This window comes from Pan troglodytes, chromosome 5, assembly GCF_028858775.2.
Source record: "Pan troglodytes isolate AG18354 chromosome 5, NHGRI_mPanTro3-v2.0_pri, whole genome shotgun sequence".
In the NCBI taxonomy this organism is placed as follows: Eukaryota; Metazoa; Chordata; class Mammalia; order Primates; family Hominidae; genus Pan; species Pan troglodytes.
Window position 1 is genome coordinate 167,256,320 of NC_072403.2, and position 20,287 is coordinate 167,276,606.

At 37.6% G+C, this 20,287-nt stretch overlaps 1 protein-coding gene across 4 annotated transcripts in view; it reads right to left on the reverse strand.

Annotated features, from left to right (window-relative positions):
* Positions 1 to 20,287, reverse strand: part of TFB1M (transcription factor B1, mitochondrial) — a 67,161-nt gene that overhangs the window by 36,009 nt on the left and 10,865 nt on the right. For all 4 annotated transcript variants that reach the window (XR_008548336.2, NM_001362392.1, XM_054685411.2 and 1 more), the window contains exons 3-5: positions 15,196 to 15,304; positions 13,677 to 13,828; positions 1,926 to 2,045 (exon numbers count right to left, since the gene is read on the reverse strand). Coding sequence is in view for 3 of the 4 variants with exons in the window: in NM_001362392.1 (NP_001349321.1) it covers positions 1,926 to 2,045; positions 13,677 to 13,828; positions 15,196 to 15,304 (381 nt within the window). In the remaining variant the exon portion in view is untranslated. The remainder of the gene's footprint in view (positions 1 to 1,925; positions 2,046 to 13,676; positions 13,829 to 15,195; positions 15,305 to 20,287) is intronic.

A 20,287-nucleotide genomic window follows, 5' to 3' on the forward strand; every position in this document is an offset into this window, starting at 1 on the left:
TTCAAGACCAGCCTGGCCAATATGGCGAAATCCTGCCTCTATGAAAAAATAGCCAGTGTGGTGGTGCACACCTACAAGTCCTTGATAAGTGCTTTTCTGGATTACAAATAAATCCCCTGTATGTAATAGTTACAATATAATTAAAAAAGTGAAGTAAATTGCTATGAAAATGTTAAATTTGCCAAAACGTAAACATCCCTCAATAAAAAAAGGAATCAAAGACACAGCTAGCTTTTTTCCAAATAATAAATATTTTCTTGTGGCCTTAATCCCAGAGAAGGTAAATTTTAATTGATAAACTACATATGTACCTTACCACTAAATCAAAGATAAAGTGGATAATAACTTCGAAACTCCATCAAATAATCTCAACTAGGTAACTAAAACAGAGTTAGAAAGCTTCCACTAAAAATATTCGAATATCTATCCTAAGAACCCGTTAGTAAAACTTAAATAGCCTGGAGATTCTGGATAATGGTCATAACCATAACTATAGAGGCCTAGGAGTAAGGATCTTGGTTTTTGATATAATGAGTCTTACACTATTTAAAATGTTATATGCACACACATGTGCATGACAAGAAGAAATCAAGCTACATGGTCACTGGTTTTTTATTTTTATTTTTTTCATTATAATGGCCACCTGTACTAGGAGAGAAAGTCCCTGAAAGCACAAATGTTTTAAATTTGAAGATAACCTATAAGATACCTCCAGTCATCAAATTCTGTCTTGGATCTAATTATTCTAGGAGAAGTCATTCGCAATGTCTCTGAAGTCTGAGATGCTGAAGGGAGGTGGCACCGATAGCAAGCTCCCTGAGCTCGATTTAGAAAAAGCTGACAATTATGTCTATTACGTAAGCGGAAGATGGCCTGACTTCCTAGTCACCTGAACGCTCAGCTAACTGGCCAAATGGCAAAGAAGTATGAAGGTGGCAGCAAAGAGCATGGAGATCACTTAGGCGTCTTCAAGACAGACAAGTAGATCTAACACTATTGGTTAGGGTCTCCATTCTAAATCTAGAATCTATATCTAAATCTATAGTCACATAATGCATTTTTTTCCATGCTATCTCTTGTTATTTATGAAGGATACATGATGCAAGGGAAACTCTGCAAGACCTTATATTTGAGAGTTTTAGGGACCAGTGAGAAATTTCTATTCCTCATGAGGCTGTGAACTCCCTGAAGGCAGACTCTGTATCGGATTAGGCTCATATCCCTGTAGACTCCCCTTGCTACCCAACGCATTTTCAAGCAGCAAATGCTCAATATACATTCACTGAAGAAAAAGATGAGTTTTTAATAGTACACATCTTGTAGTAACTCACCAAGCAGTGGTTTTGCTAAAAACAAACAACAGTTTTTTTAATTTTAATTTTTGGCAGAGAAACTCTGTTTCTGTAACTAGCACTTACTCACATAACTAGCATATAATAGTCAAAGCCTAGTTTAATATCCAACTGTTTCTTCCACAGATGATTTACCACAAATAACACTACCATAATAAGGTCTCCCAAAAAAGTGTTACGTAAATAATGTTTGATGTAGCTTTAGTTAGAGGTCTCTAACAGAAAACACAAAAGTATTTTATTTCTTTTCTCAAGTATTGGGTGACCGTGTAACTTATCTTCCATACGGGGATACTTTAAGAGTAACATCATGAAGATGAAGATGATGAATGATACTGCCACCAGGGTAACATGCATGAACCTAAACATTTAGTCACCCTACTTAAGGAGAACAATTATAGTAAGAACTAGCTATTCATATTACGATTTTTGTGGTTCTTATTCAGAAGTAAAGTACAGTGTCAGTTTGCACATAAACAAAGGTTAGATCCTAGAGGTTATTTCCTATGACACATCCTCAGGGGAACAAACATCCTAATTCTGATATACTACAACAAATAAGCAGAAACTTACCTCTGGTTTGGGGACAAAAGCTTGTCCTGGAATTGTAAAGATGTGTCGAACATTGCAGAGGTACTGAGCCATAACAGAGAGGCGACTACGCTGTTTGCTTCCTGTATTGGCTGCAAGTCTCTAGAGAGAGACAAAAATGAATTTTAGCAAATAATTAGTCCAGCCTGATTAGATGAAAAAGAGTCAACATTCCATTATTTCTGAACACTAGGTAGACTTTTTGAGGCAAATTTGAAAAGGGTGGGCTATCTGACACATGACACACAGCAAACATGGGGAATATTTTCCTCCAACATCAACTGAGGTACACCTAAGAAATGTGAATTATGTCATATATAATGCACTACAAAAATAAGAACATTTGCTCTACCAATGGCTGTTGGGATTTTCGAACGACTGTTATATTCTATAGGAGAAGGCCCTACATAAAACAAGCAATCAATAAATACTTGATGAAGAAATTAGCAAGCATAATGAAAAATGAAAGATGCTTAAACCCTTAATTTTCTGAATCACCCCAATATATGAATGAACATTTTAAATGGTGTGCTTTTCAAATTCACTTAATATAGTAAAACCTTGAGTATTCAGAACCTTTGGGAAATTGGCTGTTCTTGACAAATAATTTTTGTAAAAACCTAGTAATTTATTCTTTTAAACACTCAAACATTTTTGTTTTGCAATTAATTAGGTATATTTCAATTAATTCATAAATGCAATGCAATTTCAATTAAAAGTCCAACAGGATTTTAAAAATTAATTTCCATATGTATTATATATATATTTAAATTCCATGTAAAATTTATATAAGGCCAAGAATGGCCAGGACGCTCCTGAAGAATACCAACAATGATGGGGAGCTCACCCTACCAGACATCAAATTGATGCAGGCCCAGACAGATCAATAAAACAAATGCCTTAGAAACAGACCCAAGCACATTAGATATTTAACACATGATAGATGCGATGTAGCAACTGCTAACAGAAAAGGAAGGATCATTCGGTAAGTGACACCGGTGTAATTAGATATCCATAGGAGAAAACAGTAGGTCCTTATCTCATGCCATAACCAAAAAAAACTCTAAGCAAATTAACAATAAGTGAAAAGAAAAACTTTAAAATTTTTATAAGCAAATATCTATGACTTCCATGGTAGGGAAGAATTTCCTACAGATGTAAAAGCAGAGCTATATAAGAAAAGACAGACAGACAGACAGACAGACACACACACATATATGTATATATGTATGTATATACATCTTTCTAAAATATATGTATCTATGTATGTCTTTTCTTATATAGCTTTGCTTTGGGGACAAAATATATATATATGTGTGTGTATATATATCTGTATATATGCGTGTATATATATGTGTATATACACGTGTATATATATGTATATATACACATGCGTGTATATATGTGTGTATATATATGTGTGCATATATACGTGTGTATATATATGTATTTATACATATATATATAATATATATATTTTTTTGATCTTGGCTGGGAACAGTGGCTCATGCCTGTAATTCCAGTGCTTTGGGAATCCAAAACAGGAGGACTGCCAGAGGCCAGGAGCTCAAGACCAGCCTGGGCAACACAGCAAGACGCCCTCCTCAACAACAACAACAACAACAACAAAAACTACTGTACTTTATTAAAATTTTAAATTTCTGTATAATAAAACTTTATAAATGTTTATAAGTCACAGACTAAGAGAAATTATTTGAAATTTATAGTGTTCAGAATACAGATGAAATTCCTGTACATCAATAATCATAAGATAAATAGCTAATAGAATATATAAGGCAACTCACATAAGAGAAATCCAAATAAACCATAATATAAACTATGCTCCACCACAGTACAAAGTAGGAATATGCAAATTAGAACATTAGATATAATTTCATACACATGAAATGAACAATTAAAAGAAAAACCTAACAGAACCTGATATTGGAGAATATCTGCAGCTACAGGAACTTTCAGATACTGCTAGTGAGAGAGGAAATCTGTACAAGCATTTGTAGCATAATTTGGCAATATACAGTAGAGCTGAAGCTGTGTAAAACCTCATGACCCTCTAGGTCTCTAAGAACATATCCTAGAGCACAGCGTACATACATACTTACACAGGCGATAGGTATAAAAATGTTCATTATGGTATTATGTGTAATGTCAAGAAATGAAAAAAATAATAAAAATCAACATGTGAACGAAAAAATAAACTGTGATAATTTTGATAATGGAATACGAGATTGAATCCCAAAATGGAATAAAAAATAATCAAGTCACAGAAAATTTGTACAGTATAATGCTATTTGTATAAAATCTTGAAAAGATTACTCCTATCATTTACTCTCTCTCTCTGAGTGTGTGTGTGTGTGTGTGTATGTGTGTGTGGTGTATTTATCTGCAGTGCAAGGATAAAATATGTATGGAAATAATGATGACGAAGTTTAAGACAGTACAACTCATAGAAGGGAAAGAAAGGGGATAGAAGAGGGCTCCAAACATATCAATAATATTTTATTTCTTTAAAAAAGATATAAAAATATGGCAATATATTAAAATTGAACAGAGCTGAGTGGTGGGTAAAAAAATTTAGGGATGCTTATCTTTCTAAAATGTATCTTGCCTCTCTGTGTTCTTAAGAGCTCAAAGGACATTCTAACCCTCTTCTGAATGATTCAGGGGCAACATTACAAACACCAATGATTACTGGAATAATCCTGGGGCTAGGTAGGCAGGGAGGGGGCCCCACTGCTCAACAGTAAAAGACACAGTGCTTTCTGAGCTGGTTTGCAGCTGCTGGGTTTGCTCTTTCCCGCTTCACTGCAATGCACACACATAGTCTAATCACTTCTTTTCCTTTGCTGCTTGTAGCCTGCTGTGGACATGAAAACCATATAATTTACCTTATTAGAGCTTTGCCTTAAGGAAGATTAAAAAATAGGTTCTGTGTGAGATATGGAAGAAACTTCCTATGGGCAAAGTTATAGATTGTACTCAAAGCCAACCTTTCATCTCATACCTCTTCCCCATGACCTTTTCATTTTAAACTGTCTGGCTCTTGTCTGTTTGGAGAGTTGAAATTATTGGGATGCCGTACTCAAGATAAGTGATGAGTTAGTATAGCATGTAAGACAAAATATAATCTTTCTTACTAAAATGTAAAACCAAGACACATATACTCTCATACAGCTACAAAAAATGACAGAAGTAGAGATTTAAGTTAAAGAATAAGCTTATGGATCAAGTGGTCAAAAATATTTCTAGTTCTTCATAAAGTAAAAAAGGAGCTTAATCTTACTACTGGCAGAAAATTCAGAAATTCAAAATGCATTGCAAATTTTAATATCCAACTGGCACAATTCAAAAAAGATCTTATTTAAGTATTTAAGTATATTTCACTTAGAACACATCCAGAAACGTCAGGGGAATATGTGTCCCAATCCATTAACCTGACCCATTCAATTCAATCTTTGTAGCATATATCCCCAGGCTGTAGAGATGAAAACATGCGAATCACATATTTCAATTTACAAAAAAGCAGCACACATAGCTGTCCCTAACTCATTAAGGAAAAATTCAAATCACAGACCAGAAAGCTCTACAAAAGATTTCATTCAAAGCTAGCATAACACAGAAATGGTCTATCAACCTCAAATATACATTACTGTTTCTGTGATAGATGTACTATTGGGAAAGCTATAAAAATTCAACATCCATTACAAGATAGATGATTTTAGCAACAAAAGGTCAGGAAACCAAACTAGTTAATTTTTCTTTAAAAGGAAACCTCTAACCCTTGAGCTTTTAAAAAGCATTTTGATGGAGTATGAGAAAAACAAGGGGTCAAAGAATTTACAAGGACAGTGGTTTTTTTTTCTTATTCATCTAAAATAATTTTAAGTACAAGGAGAAAAATTAGGCTTACACTTGAGAAGCTACACAGCCATATATCAGGGACAATGAGAACTATGTAAGGTAATTAATGGAGAGGGTGACTCCCTCCCTGCTTGGGATGTGCTCATCAACAGCCAGGATCCTCTGGAGATGGTGGGAGAAAAAGAGGCTGATGCTGGACCAGAAAGAAAAGAACACAGGGCCAGCAGCATCGAGAACTTGCACATCATGACTTTAGCAGAAAACACACTACCTGTACTCAAGTTCAGCCTTCCCTGTAACTACTCCACGACCTTCTGGAAGACATTAAACCTTTTGAGCCTCAGTTCATCATTTATATTAATAAAATGAGGTTAGATGGGATTAGTTCTCACTTACTGCTTAACAGTCTGATTACATTTTATGAACTGTAACTTCATATTGTCTATATGTCCCTTAATGCATATGAGCTGAATTCTTACACTTAGATCCTGTAGTGCTAGAGACAGGAATAAGACAACGGTGCTCATTTATTTCTGTTTTGTAATTCACAAAGCCAATCAAAGTAAATGTTAAAAAGAGCTTCCTGTGGCTAAAATACAAAATTACATATACAGCCATGTCAAGAGTAAATGGCATATAAGAAAATGCTGCTATATGAAATGGTGTGAATTACTGTCCCTGCCCAAATCTCGTCAAATTGTAATCCCCAACGTTGGAGGAGGCGCCTGGTGAAAGGTGATTGGATCAAGGGGGCAGATTTCCCTCTTGCACGACAGTGACTGAGTTCTCATGAGAACTGCTTGTTGTAAAGTGTGTAGCACCTCCCCGCTCTCTCTTCCTACTGCTCCAGCCACATAAACCATGCCTGCTTCCCCTTTGCCTTCTGCCATGATTATAAGTTTCCTGAGGCTTCCCCAGCCATGCTTCCTGTAGAGTTGCAGAAATGTGAGCCAATTAAACCTTTTTTAAAAAATAAATTACCCAGTCTCAGGTATCTCTTTATAGCAGTGCATAGAATGGACTAACATAGGGGCTGGGTGTGGTGGCTCACGCCTGTAATCCCAGCACTTTAGGAGGCTGAGGCGGGTGGATCACGAGGTCAGGAGATCGAGACCATCCTGGCTAACATGGTGAAACCCCGTCTCTACTAAAAATGCAAAAAATTAGCCGGGCGTGGTGGTGGGCACCTGTAGTCCCAGCTACTCGGGAGGCTGAGGCAGTTGAATGGCATGAACCCGGGAGGCGGGGCTTGCAGCAAGCCGAGATGGCACCACTGCAGTCCAGCCTGGGTGACAGAGTGGCGAGACTCGGCCTCAAAAAAAAAAAAAGAATGGACTAATACAGTATATATTCTCCCACTGAAACTTTCACTTGCAAAATGTGAAAATCAGAGGACCAGTGTTACCTAGACTTCTAAGGCATTCCATAAATTATAGACTCTATATAAACTCTTCTCAATATTCATGCTAAAATTGAACTAAAATCAACTTTTTTTGTTAAAGAAAAAGAATTGCATATGGTGAAGTCGAAGCAACACTATTATTAATAACCACAACTGACATGCTGAGTCACCGAAAATATTACTCCACCTCTTCTTAAGCCTCTGTTTCTTTGTGTTTCCCCCCACACAAATAGAGTACATAGTATTTTGTATCTCTATTGTGTTATTCAAGAGCAGAAATACCAAAATAGTCATGTCGGCTGAGAAAAATAAATCCACAGATGTGGTTTAATAAGAAATATATTTGGACTTTGTCGCTGGCTTCTAAAGCCCTTGAAATTTCCTGAGTAATCGGCATGTCTTGCTTTAAATTCATAAGTCCCCCAGAGTTTACAGTAATGAGATAACTTAGGATGAGGCCTCTAGGTAGCTCAAGATGGGGCTGGTCACTGAGACCAACTGATTACCCATTACTCAAGTGTAGGTAAGGTGTTTCCCTGAGGTTTTGAGCCATTCTGAAAAGTGATTCAATCTGAGGAGGGGGACATGGAAACCTCTGATTTATTTTATAGCTGGTCGCTCAGAACTCCTAGAGGCCCAGATTTGTGACTGTCATCTGAAGTGAGGCGCAGTCTTGTGGGACTTGGCCCTTAACTTGTGGGATCTAACACTAAAAACATGTGGACAGTGTCGGAATTGAATGAAACTGCAGGATACCCAGCTGGTGTTTGGAGAATTGGAGATTGCTTGGTGTGGAAAAAACCCACACATCTGGTGTCAGAAGTTGTATAAGTGCAGAGGAAACAAGAATGGTTTCTGTCAGAACCAACATATCCAAAGGTTGAGAAAAACGACAGAGAAAACTCAGCATGGGCCCAATTCAAACCAACCCAAGAGAATTAGCAGGTTCATGAAGAGGAAATGACAAAGACCTTAAGAAAAGTGGTGATATCATCTCAGGGTTCCTAACAAACATGAAACGGTCCTACATTTTTATGATGGGAAGTTCCAAGACTCCTGAGAGAAAGATTTTATGGCCAAATCATCTAAAGGAAAGTTTTTCAACCTTGGCATGACTGACATCTTGGGCTGATTAATGTTGGGTGGTTCTTTGCTGTGGGAGGCTCTGTTGTGCACTGAAGAATGCTTCCCAGCATCCCTAACCTTCTATCCACTAGAGACCAGAGCCCCCTCCCGGGTGTGACAACCAAAAACATGTCAGACATTGCCAAATGCCCCTGAGGAGCAGATAAGGCAAAAGTGCCCTTGTTGGAAATGATTTCCCTAAACAGAAACAAGGGTAAAAAGAGAGGGATAGATCTAAGAAATGAAATTCTTATGATATACTCAAATTATCTGAGAGGAAGGCATTTAAAGAATTAAGCTTATGTAGTAGTAGAGTCTATTGATTTCAAACAAATTCTGGCATTAAAAAGTTTTGTTCTGAAACAAGTATAAAGCTGAATAAGTCATAGGAAACAAGAGTTCGCATAAACAGGACAACAGGTGGAGCAGGACTGTCATTACTGAAATGGAAAGGAGATGAGCCTTAGATGCCCGGCCTGCAGAGGACTGGAGGCCCTTCTCAGGCTGCAGCAGAGGCAGGGGGCAGCTCAAACTGAGCCTAGAGGTCTCCTGGGCTCAGGGAGTCAGAGCTGGAGATCTGGGAGGCCTCGGCAGGCAGAATTTGTGGGGCAGACTACCAGAGACATGGAAAACGCACACACGCGGTGCTCACACGTGTGCAGGAGCAGCGGGTGGGGGAGACAGGAACAGGAGAGGGAGAGAGAATGTGAGGCAGAGCTCCTGAGGTAGCAAAAGGGTCCCAAGGGTCCCCCAAGTCCCCTGCTGAGCACTGATCTGCAGGTGCCTGAGGCTTGGGAGCCTGAACTAGAACCAGGGGAAGGCAGAAGCAACTGGGGCTCACATGGCTCAAGAGGCCCTGCAACATGCAGGGCGTTGGGTGCCTTCCTCAGAAAGGTCATGATGTAGTACTGGGGCTCAACGAGCCCCAAATTAAAAGCTACCCTGGATCCACCAGAACAATAAAAGCCTCAAGCAACCTCATCTATGTGTCACAACAAACCCAACACTCAACCCAATACCACAAAATCCAGCCCTCATCAGCATTAAAAAAAATAAAACTCTCACAATACCTGATGTTTTGTCAGAAATTATCAGGCTTTCAAAGAAACAGAAAAATGCAACCTATAGCAAGAAGGGGAAATCAATCACTAAAAGAGTACAGAAATGATAGAGGTAATGAAATTAGCAGGCAAGGATCTTAAAACAGCTACTTATTTGTTCAATTTTTTGAGATAGGGTCTTGCTCTGCCGCCCAGGCTGGAGTGCAGTGACATGATCACGGCTCACTGTAATTTGATCTCCTGGGCTCAGGTGATCCTCCCACCTCAGCCTCCTGAGTAGTCGAGACCACAGGCATGCAGCACTGGACCTGGCTAATTTTTTATTTATTTTTTGTAGAGACAAGGTAACATAGGGAGCTATGTTACCCAGGCTGGTCTCGAACTCTGGGCTCAAGCAATCCTCCCACCTTAGCCTCCCAAAGTGTTGAGATTACAGGTGTGAGCCAGCACGCCTGGCCAAAACATCTACTTTAAATATCATACATACATACATACATAGAAAAATGCCAAGGAAGGCATGAATATAATGAGGACAGAAAGAGAAGATCCAAAGATCCAAATGGATTTTAGAGATAATTTTTTTTCATAATAGTTAACCAAATATCCATGCATTTACTTAGTTCTTTCCTTCACTGCTGATTTTTGATCTGACCATTATCAGATACTGCTAAGGTGTCTGCATTGGGCTTGCTAGTCTAGTAATTGCTCTGTCACGTGCTGCTTCTCATACTGCTTTAATTATTAAAGCTTCACCATACATTTTAGCATATGACAAGGAAGTCTTCTCTCATCACTCTCCCTTTTCAACATTTCTTATGTATTGTTGCAGGTCTATTCCTCCAGATGATCCTTAGAACTGCGTATTTCAAGATAAGTTCTTTGAGGATTATAATTAGACATACAGAATTCTTGGAAAAATCAGCTTCTTTAAAATAATCATTTTTCCTTCTGGGGCTATGATATTTCTCTGGATTTATCTCAGTGATCTTGAGATTCTCAGTTAGGTTTTGTAGTTATTTTTATATATGTCTCTCATTTTTTCTTAGGTTTTCAAAATAATTATTTATCTCCAAATAATATTTTTGTACTTCTCATTCCAATAATGGTATATTTCCCTTGATTCACTCCCTGTTATATTTAGTTCTCTATTTATTTATCATGAATTCAATCTTCAACTCTCCTGAGTTTTTGTAACTTTTTTTTTACTCTATGCAAACTTGACAGTAATTTTATCAAATTCCCCTTTTAATTGGCTCCAATCTGGACTGGTTGTTCTTCCTGAGGACTCCTTTCTCTCTGTCCTGTAGGGAGCCCTCTGCTTCCTGGATTTCATGTCATTTTTTTCTTGATGTTTCTAATCAGACCAATGCTTATATGATGTCTCTAACCAGACCAATGCTGACAGAGGTGCTGACAGGGATCAACGAGGGCTGACTTGTGAGTAAATGGAGCTAGGTTAATTGGGACCCATATGTTAAAAATAGTAAAATTGCTTCTACTTCACTATACACAGAGATCAAACCCGAGTGGACTATAGATATAAATGTGAAAGGTAAACATAAAGCTTCTAGAAGATAACAGAAGAATATCTTCATGAACTCAAGATAAAAGTGTTTCCTCAACAAAACACAAAAAGCACTAGACATAAATTTAAAATTAAGAATGCTTGCTCTTCAAAAGACACCATAAAAAGAAAATAACAACATGCAATAGAGTAGAAGAAATGCTCAACACATTTAACTAAGGACTAGTATGAAGAGTATTAAAGAGTATGTGAGAACTCCTCCAGATCAGTAGGAAAAAGATAAGCAACCCAAAAGAAAGGTGAGCAAAAAGCAAGCACTAAAAACAAGGAACTCAAAAAGGCCAGTAAACACACAATAGTGCCCAATTTTGCTATAAACCAGCAAGGACAAAATAAAACACAATGACATTCCATTACCCTGAGATTAATAAAAATGTACAAGTCTGGCAATAGTGAGTACTGGCAAGAATATGGAGCAAAATGAACTCATACACACTGCTGGTGGGAATATAAACAGGCGTGATGATTTCAGAGATCAACTTAGCATTATCTATGCAGGGGTGAAGATTTGCAGTTCCACTCCCAGGTAAATACCCTAGAGAAATGTTGCCCATGTGCCCCAACTGACACAGTATGGAATGTTTACGACAGTTTTGTTTGTAAAAACAGAACAATGAAACTAATTCATGGTCCACCAACATGAGAATGAATAGATAAGGATCTTACACAGTCAAATAGTGGGTAGTATATATAGCTACCTAAATAAACTGCAGTCATAAGCAACGTCAGTGAATCCTACAAAGAATGTTCAGGATAAAAACAATACATACTATATGAATACATATTATATAAACCCAGTTGTCAAAAGTGGACAAAACTGGGCTGGGCGCAGTGGCTCACGCCTGTAATCCCAGCACTTTGGGAGGCTGAGGTGGGTGGATCACGAGGTCAGGAGATCGAGACCATCCTGGCTAACATGGTGAAACCCCGTCTCTACTAAAAATACAAAAAATTAGCCGGGCGTGGTGGCAGGCGCCTGTAGTCCCAGCTACTCGGGAGGCTGAGGCAGGAGAATGGCGTGAACCCGGGAGATGGAGCTTGCAGTGAGCCAAGATCGTGCCACTGCACTCCAGCCTGGGTGACAGAGTGAGACTCTGTCAAAAAAAAAAAAAAAAAAAAAAAAGGACAAAACTAAAGTGCATTCATCATAGGAATATAAATCTGTGTGATAAGACTATGCAAGGGAATAAAGCCAAAATTCACAGTAGTGATGACCTTACTAGCATGGGATGGAAAGGAGATGCAATCAGAGTAAGGGATACAATAGGGTCTCAAAGGTACTAGTGATTCAATTACCCATGTTGGGGGTGGGGATTCAGGAGTTCCCTTTATTAAGTCATCCATGTACATGGGGATTCAGGAGTGCCCTTTATTAAGTCATCCATGTACATTATACAGTCATCCATCAGTATCTGTGGGTTCCATATCCATGGATCCAACCAATCCCAGATCAAAAATATTCAGGGAATAAAAAAAGGATGGTTGCATGTACAGATTTTTCCCTTATCATTATTCCTCAAATAATACAGTGTAACAACTATTTATAAAACATTTATACTGTCTTAGGTATTACAAATAATGTAGAGATGATTTAAAGTATATGGGATGATATGCATAGGTTATATGCAAATACTACACTGTTTGACATCAGGGACTTGAGCACCTGTAGATTTTGGTATTTGTGGGGGTTCTGGAATCAATCCCCTATGGATACCAAGGGATGGCTGTATATTCTTGTACTTATATGTCATAATAAAATTTTTTTAAAAAACCACTTAAGAGTCTGCACATCCCTCCTTATACCTTTGCCGCTCAAGCACCACCCCTGCTTACCCTGGAGGGTTTACTTTCTAGAGTGAACCCAGAACACTTCTGCCATGGGAATGCAGGCATAGCAGACTTCACTGAGGTGAGGGAGGAAGTACAATTTATATACTGAATAATGAGACCCTCAATCCCCTTCTCTTTCTCAGCTCCAAATTGATTATCACATTCTTCCCGCACGCCCCCGCCGAGACAGAGTCTTGCTCTGTTACCCAAGCTGGAGTGCAGTGGCACGATCTTTGCTCACTGCAACCTCCGCCTCCCAGGTTCAAGCAATTCTCCTGGCTCAGCCTCCTGAGTAGCTGGGATTACAGGCACCCCCCACCACACCCGACTAATTTTTTTTTTTTTTTTTTGTATTTTTAGTAGAGACGGGATTTCACCATGTTGGCCAGGCTGGTTTCAAACTCCTGACCTCGTGATCCGCCTGCCTCGGCCTCCCAAAGTGCTGGAATTATAGGCATGAGTCACCATGCCCGGCCAATTATCATATTCTTTAACTGCCATGCCATTAAGCTTAAAGGATCAATTTTAAGGTATCACGTGCCAATCCTGGGTATGGCCAACAGGGCATCGCTTTTGTCTTTCTCCAGTGGCATCGATGGCTGTTGCATCCCTGTGTTTACCACACTACCTCCTTGGCTAACATACATCATTCATGTTTTCCCAGAAGCTCACAGCAGTTACATCTGTCATCATCATCAAAGTTTTAACTTTTGGCTGAGCTGCTGCTGGGTTCTTGTGGGTGTAATAAGATATTGACTTAGAAAACACAAACTGTGGTAAAAATGCAGTATTATTATTTTGCTTTGGAATTTGAACATGTGATAAAATAGTCACAAAATGTTAAAACTTACCTCTGCCACTTCCTTTTGAAAAGTCAAAGTCATCTGAGTTCTGCCATAAACAAAAGGTCCATCTCTACAGGAAATATTTTCAAGCCACTTGATAATCAGTGGAGTTGAAACACTAAAAGGCAGATTTCCAATAATATGTACATTTGGAGGATCTGGTGGCAGAGGAAAAAACAACCTGAAATGATTCCATCAATATATTCTGAATACAATTTCAGTGACGAGTAAAATCAGACTGGATATTAATAGCATCAAAGAAAAATATATAAATAGACATGGCTAAATTTTTTTTTTCACTTATTATTCAAAAGCAATGTTTTCTCACAATCTGCTTTGGATTATTGAGGAAAAAATTATACTTAATTACTGCTCAGTTACTCAGAGAAAAGTCCTTGAATTTCTGGCCTAGGAAATACAGGAAAAAGAGTTGGCTTGAGGAAAAAGAGAATTCATTTTGGACATGATGAGGTTAAAGTGCCTATGGAACACCTAGATGAAGCTGTCAGAGGTCAGATGCCAGGAAGGGGGTACAGGCAGCATATAAAGATGTGAATGTCTGCAATACGTAGGTGGTAAGTGAAACCATAGGAATGGAGTAATCTGGCAAATTTGCCCAAAAAGAAAAACCCCAGAAACAACAATATGTACAAAGTGGGTAGAAAAACAACCACCAGCTAAGAATAGTTAGAAAAAGTTCACAAATGTAAAAGGAAAAACAGGAGGGGCTGGTATCAGGGAGAAAAAGAGCAAGAGAAATCCTCCGGAAGACTATAGATTACAGTTAAATGAATTTGGGAGAACTCAGTCAGATAAGGTTTGAAACAGGTAATGAGGAAGGCATTGTGGTTCCAGTGTGGCTGGGCTGGGGCAGAAACCTGAAGGCTGCATGCTAAGAACAGGAGGGCCTGTCAGCTGGCAGAGACTGCAAGTGTGGCCCATCTGAAGGAGTCTGGTCATGGGGGAGGCCAGAGACATGGGGGCAGCCAGATGTGGAGGCACCTAAGCCCTCCTCCGTTTGTTCTGAGAGTCTGTTATAGGAAGAAACATACCCTATTTATCTATGCATTCTGAAGGGCTGCACACAGCAGGTACCCAATAAACACTGTCTGTGAATGAAGACTGCCTTGGTTGGTCATTGAATGTGAAGAATAATAGAAAAAGTTAAAACAATGGCTTGGGCATGGCTTAGTTTACTAAAGCACTTCTTTTTTTCCACTATTTGGAACAAATAACAATTGATAGTTTACCCTATCCTTATATGGTACCACAAAAAATGGTAAGTTTATTTGCACAGAATACAAAACAGTTGGAAATGAGACAAATGAATTAGAACTAAAAAAAGTAACTAGATTTTATAATTTGGAAGCAAGTAGCAAGAGAAAATTATAATACACATTAATTCTGTTCAGATAATTTAAAATATAAACATATAAGACATTTGTAATAAATGTATCATAAAATGAACATTTGTGATATAAATAATCATAAAAGAAATGTTTTATAACTACCCAAAAGCACTTACCATCTTCCCAGGGTCTTTTAAGACTTTCTGAAAAGGCCTTTTCTACCTTAAATGTCAAGACATCTCCATGAACAATTCTCAGTTTCCCAGGTGCTGCATCAGAAAGCATCTAGTTTATAAAAAGATCAGTAAAATGAGCTCATATACTTATGCGAGTAACAAAACTAAACTTTTTAAACCTGTGCATTTAAAAATTCAGTTAAAAAAGTCAGAGACTAGGGGTGATCATTAATGAACAAATACTACATCACGTCTATTGCAACAGACAATGATGGCGTTTCATTTTAACACACATGAATGATTAGGGATAGTAACAGACAGTCCAACACTAGCTTACAATTTTACAAATATATTACAAATATATTGACCTTCAGGATGACTTCTATTTCTATATAGATTTAGCATAAACTCACTCCTATCAATAAGTTTTTAAATTAGAGACTAAAGACATTATCATGAAATACAGAGAATTAATCAGGAATCAACCATATGAAAGATAAGCTTAATTTAACTAAATCTTTATAGCCTAAATATATATACAAAGGATTCTATATATCATCAAGATCTTTAACTTAATATATGCGCAGATTTAGCCAAGTAGAAAGTCACCTGTCGATGCCAGTCTCCACTTGGCACTCCGAGATACTCCTCTGACCAGAGCATCCCTAATCTTAATATTTGTTGATCCATAGCCCTTATCGACCTAATGAATTACCCTGGATGTTTAACAATAGCTACTTCCCAACCTATTTCCACGTACTAACCATTGGCTTTCTTTCCTTTTCCTTCTGTCTTTGTGACCAAAAAGGGGAAAAAAAGCACTTTTTCCTTTGTAGTCTTTTTCTTCTTCATTCCACCTACTCTACCACCACACTCTCACAGTACTGAAGAGTTGGCACTTAATTCAAAAAACTTTATAGCTAAGTTATCTACAAATTCATATTGTGTTAAGTGCCCCATGCCCAACACAAAACTGATTCTTGAAGTCCTTAGTTAAATATTTAAAAAGTCTCTGAGCTTATAAATTTACTTAAAAGGCAGGAGTGAATGTATCAATGAGAAGAAACATCACTGCTAAGGTAGATTTCAAGGGAAGAAGTGACTCTCTTCCCACATTAAGTCAGAGCTCGGAGAACCTTGGCTTCAACTCCGTTGCCAAGATTCTAGAATGTGCCCAGCACTTTATAGGGATGGTGAACAGGCTCAAAGGGAACATTTGCCCTGAGCCTACCTTGGTCCTAATTCTCTAGGTCCATTAAAGCTGATTTTTTTTCTCCTAACACCTCTCCTTGCCCAACTCATACAACCAAGAGGGAGGATAAACAAGATGATCACAGAAGCCAGAGAGGAGACACTGGACCAAGAAATATGGCTTGTGGATTAGTCCACCTTTGTGTCAACACTGTGCTGTGCATCTGCCTCTTTACAGCACTTACAAACTGTATCTCAATTTCCCCTGCAATAACATATGCTCCTTAAGGGCAGGACCCATTTCCTATCTACCTTTATAGCCCCTGTAGCTACAGCAATGCATAGTGAGTGTTTAATACATACTTAAGAAGTGCATGAATAAGTGAATGACCAAATGGCATTCAGGTCTCTGTAAAGCTGGAAACTTTCTCTTTTAGCCTGGGAGATGTTGGCTTCCCAAATTTGTAGGGTCTAGAAACTTGCAAAGATTTACTTCACAAGTCAATCAGGCAGATTTATACAAATAATCTTCCAGAAATAAATAGCTGAAACGCCTCTATTGGTAAGAGGCTAAACATACTTTAAGTCTGGAAATCATCTAGTTTGATATGTTTAGCCATGGTAGTTTAGCAAAAATAATTGCATGCCTCTGATACTAATGTACTTATAGATTATTTTAAATTACCACTAGTTAGTAAAACTTGATCTGGTGAGTTCCAGGCAATAAATCTTGGAAAATATAACGATTTCAATATACTAAAAATTTAAAAAGAGACAGCTCTCTATGCGGCATGCTTTTAATGTATAAAACCACATATTTAATCATAGTACTTATCATCAATGGAAAACGCTAAAATTTTTTCTATAATTATGTTCACAAAGTTAAAACAAATTAGCACACCAAAAACAAAGAGGCAGAACTAATAGCTTAAGTCTCATGATGTCAATATATAGAAAGTATTTAATAATTAGTAGTTAGGACTAAAACACAACAAAACAATGTAAATTTGGCTGTTTGACGTTAACTTAATTTGAAACGTTAACTTTTCCCACCCTGACAGGTACAACTGTATATCTAAAAGCTAATACAATATAAATAAATTTACCTTCCTTTCCTGGGTTTTCTTTTTTGTTTTTGTTTTTTGTTTTTTGAGATGGAGTCTCGCTCTGTTGCTCAGGCTGGAGTGCAGTGGTGCAATCCTGGCTCACTGCAACCTCTGCTCCTGGGATTCAGGCAATTCTCTTGCCTCAGCCTCCCTAAGAGCTGGGATTACAGGTGTGCGCTACCACACCTGGCTAATTTTTGTATTTTTAGTAGAGACGAGGTTTCACCATGTTGCCCAGGCTGGTCTCTAACACCTGACCTCAAGTGATCTGCCCGCCTTGGCCTCCCAAAGTGCTGGGATTACAGGTGTGAGCCACCATACCCAGCTCCTTTCCTAGGTTTAAAACTACATTTCTTTTGGATTCCCATTCACTTTTCAATCTCAGTCAATGACAAACCAAATCCTCCCCACACTTTAAAAGGTACATCTCCTTCTTGACAACTTGTACCTTGATCTACTTTGCAACTCCCCACTGCAGAAGGAATGAATGCTCATGTTAACAGATTTATGTGAAGTCCTTAAAGCAATTAATGGGGAAAAAGTGCTAGACAGACTAAATTGATATTATGATTATAGACAGTACCCTTTTAAACACTTCAAATGATATTAGGCAGTAACACACAAAGACCTTCTAGCCAACCAGTAGCAGAAACGTTTTCACTACCATAATGATACATGGGGTATGGTGGAGGGGGTGGGAAAATCACTATTATATGCATTCGAGAATAACAATGGAGCTAATGCTTACACTTCAAAACCCTGGAGGTGTTATCACAGAATGTGCTTAAAGGCACAGCCAATCACAAATGCAGGCACCAGATTACAGCCAAATTAGTATTTTTACAGACACTCTCAAACGGTTCTTTCATTTTTATTTTAGTGTTCAATTCTATATTCTTTCAAAATGAGATGTATGCCAGTTTAGAGTAAAAGGCATCATTACATAAGGCTATAAAAGAAGAAACCGAAAACCAAACCATGAAGAGGGGAAGCATATATGTAAAACACAAGAGCTAACAATCCTAACAATCATGAGAGCTAGCTCTCATGATTTACATAATGAAATATATAATTTTTGCTTTTCAATAGTAGTTGTACCAAGACTCCAAGAGATAATTTTTTTTCCCCTGGTATTATGCTTTGTAAAGGGTACATGAAACAATGTAATAAACAATGCCTTTAATAAAACTTAAAACACAAATGTAGAAGCATTCTTTCTATGGCCATTTAAAAAAATCTCTCCTCTAACCAAAGTCTTAGTGAAAGCTCCTCTGCAGGGGGCAAGTAATTGTGGTTCGGCTAGGCAGCTTTTTGTTGATTTTACTGGATGAGGAAAGAATTTATGCAATTCTTAGAACTTACACAAAATTATCAATTCCTTAAGAAAGAAGAAATACTACACTGAATAGCTATTTTGTATATTTTATGTCACCTTCTCATGTAAGGGGTTCATGGCAGCCAACACTGCAGTTACGTTAATTATCTTCTTCCTGATTTGCCACATAGTATGGCCCAAATGCTGTTGAAATAAATATTTGTAACAGGGCTAGGCAAAACTGTCAAGCAAACTGTATGAGAAGGAAAGAATCTATAGTATAAAATATAGTAGGTGAAAGATAAAATTTGTATTCTTATATATAACACATATAAAAGACTACTGCTATTTATTCATTAAAAAATTAAGATGTTACAACAGACTTTTCAGACTTTTAGAGGGAAGGTTACAGCACGATGTCAAAATGTCAATTAGCTTGCTTTATTTTTTTTAGTATGTAAAATAACTTGAATTGTATTAAAAATGTACATTTTCAGACTTTCTCAGTATTTTAAATTTATGAACAGAGCAAAAACAAACAGAAGTCACATAACCACTCGTATCTTAAATGATACTACAAATATCTAAAATTATTTTTATAGGAATTTTAAGTTTGTGGGACATTTCAATGTCATTATCAAATCTTTCACTCTCTTTTTTAAATTTGACATTAGATTTGTATTAGTCCGTTCTCATGCTGCTAATAAAGACATACCCGAGACTGGGTAATTTATAAAGGAGAGATGTTTAATTGACTCACAGTTCAGCATGGCTGGGGAGGCCTCAGGAAACTTACAGTCATGGTGGAAGGGGAAGTAAACATGTCCTTCTTCATATGGTGGCAGCAAGGAAAAGTGCCGAGCAAAAGGGAGAAATGCCCCTTATAAAACCATCAGATCTCTTGAGAGCTCACTGATGAGATTTGAGTAGGGACATAGCCAAACTATATCGGATTTTATTCTATCTGTTTGTTTTAATTGACATATAATAATTGTGTGTTCTCACCACAAATAAATGATAAATGTTTGAGGTGGATATGCTAATTATCCTAATTTTATCATTACACATTGTACACTACGTACAGGTATGCTAACTACAACCTTCTTCCTTAGGCCAATGTATAGGGATGCTACATGGCACAATCCTCTTCCTTAGGCCAAGAACACTAAACCAAATTTCACCCTTGATGACCTGGTGTCGTTGCTGCCTTTAGAATAATGACAGATGCTAATTATGATATGCTTGTACACATGTGTACAATAATATGATAAAATTAGGATAATTACCATATCCACTTCAAACTTTTATCATTTCTTTGTGGTGAGAACATTTAAAATTCTCTCTTCTAGCTATTTTGAAATACACAATATAGTCATTAACTTAGTCACCCTACTATGCAATGGAATGGTATTGCACAGCAGAACTTATTCCTCTCATCTGATGGTAACTTTGTACTTGTTGACCAACCTCTCTGTCCCCA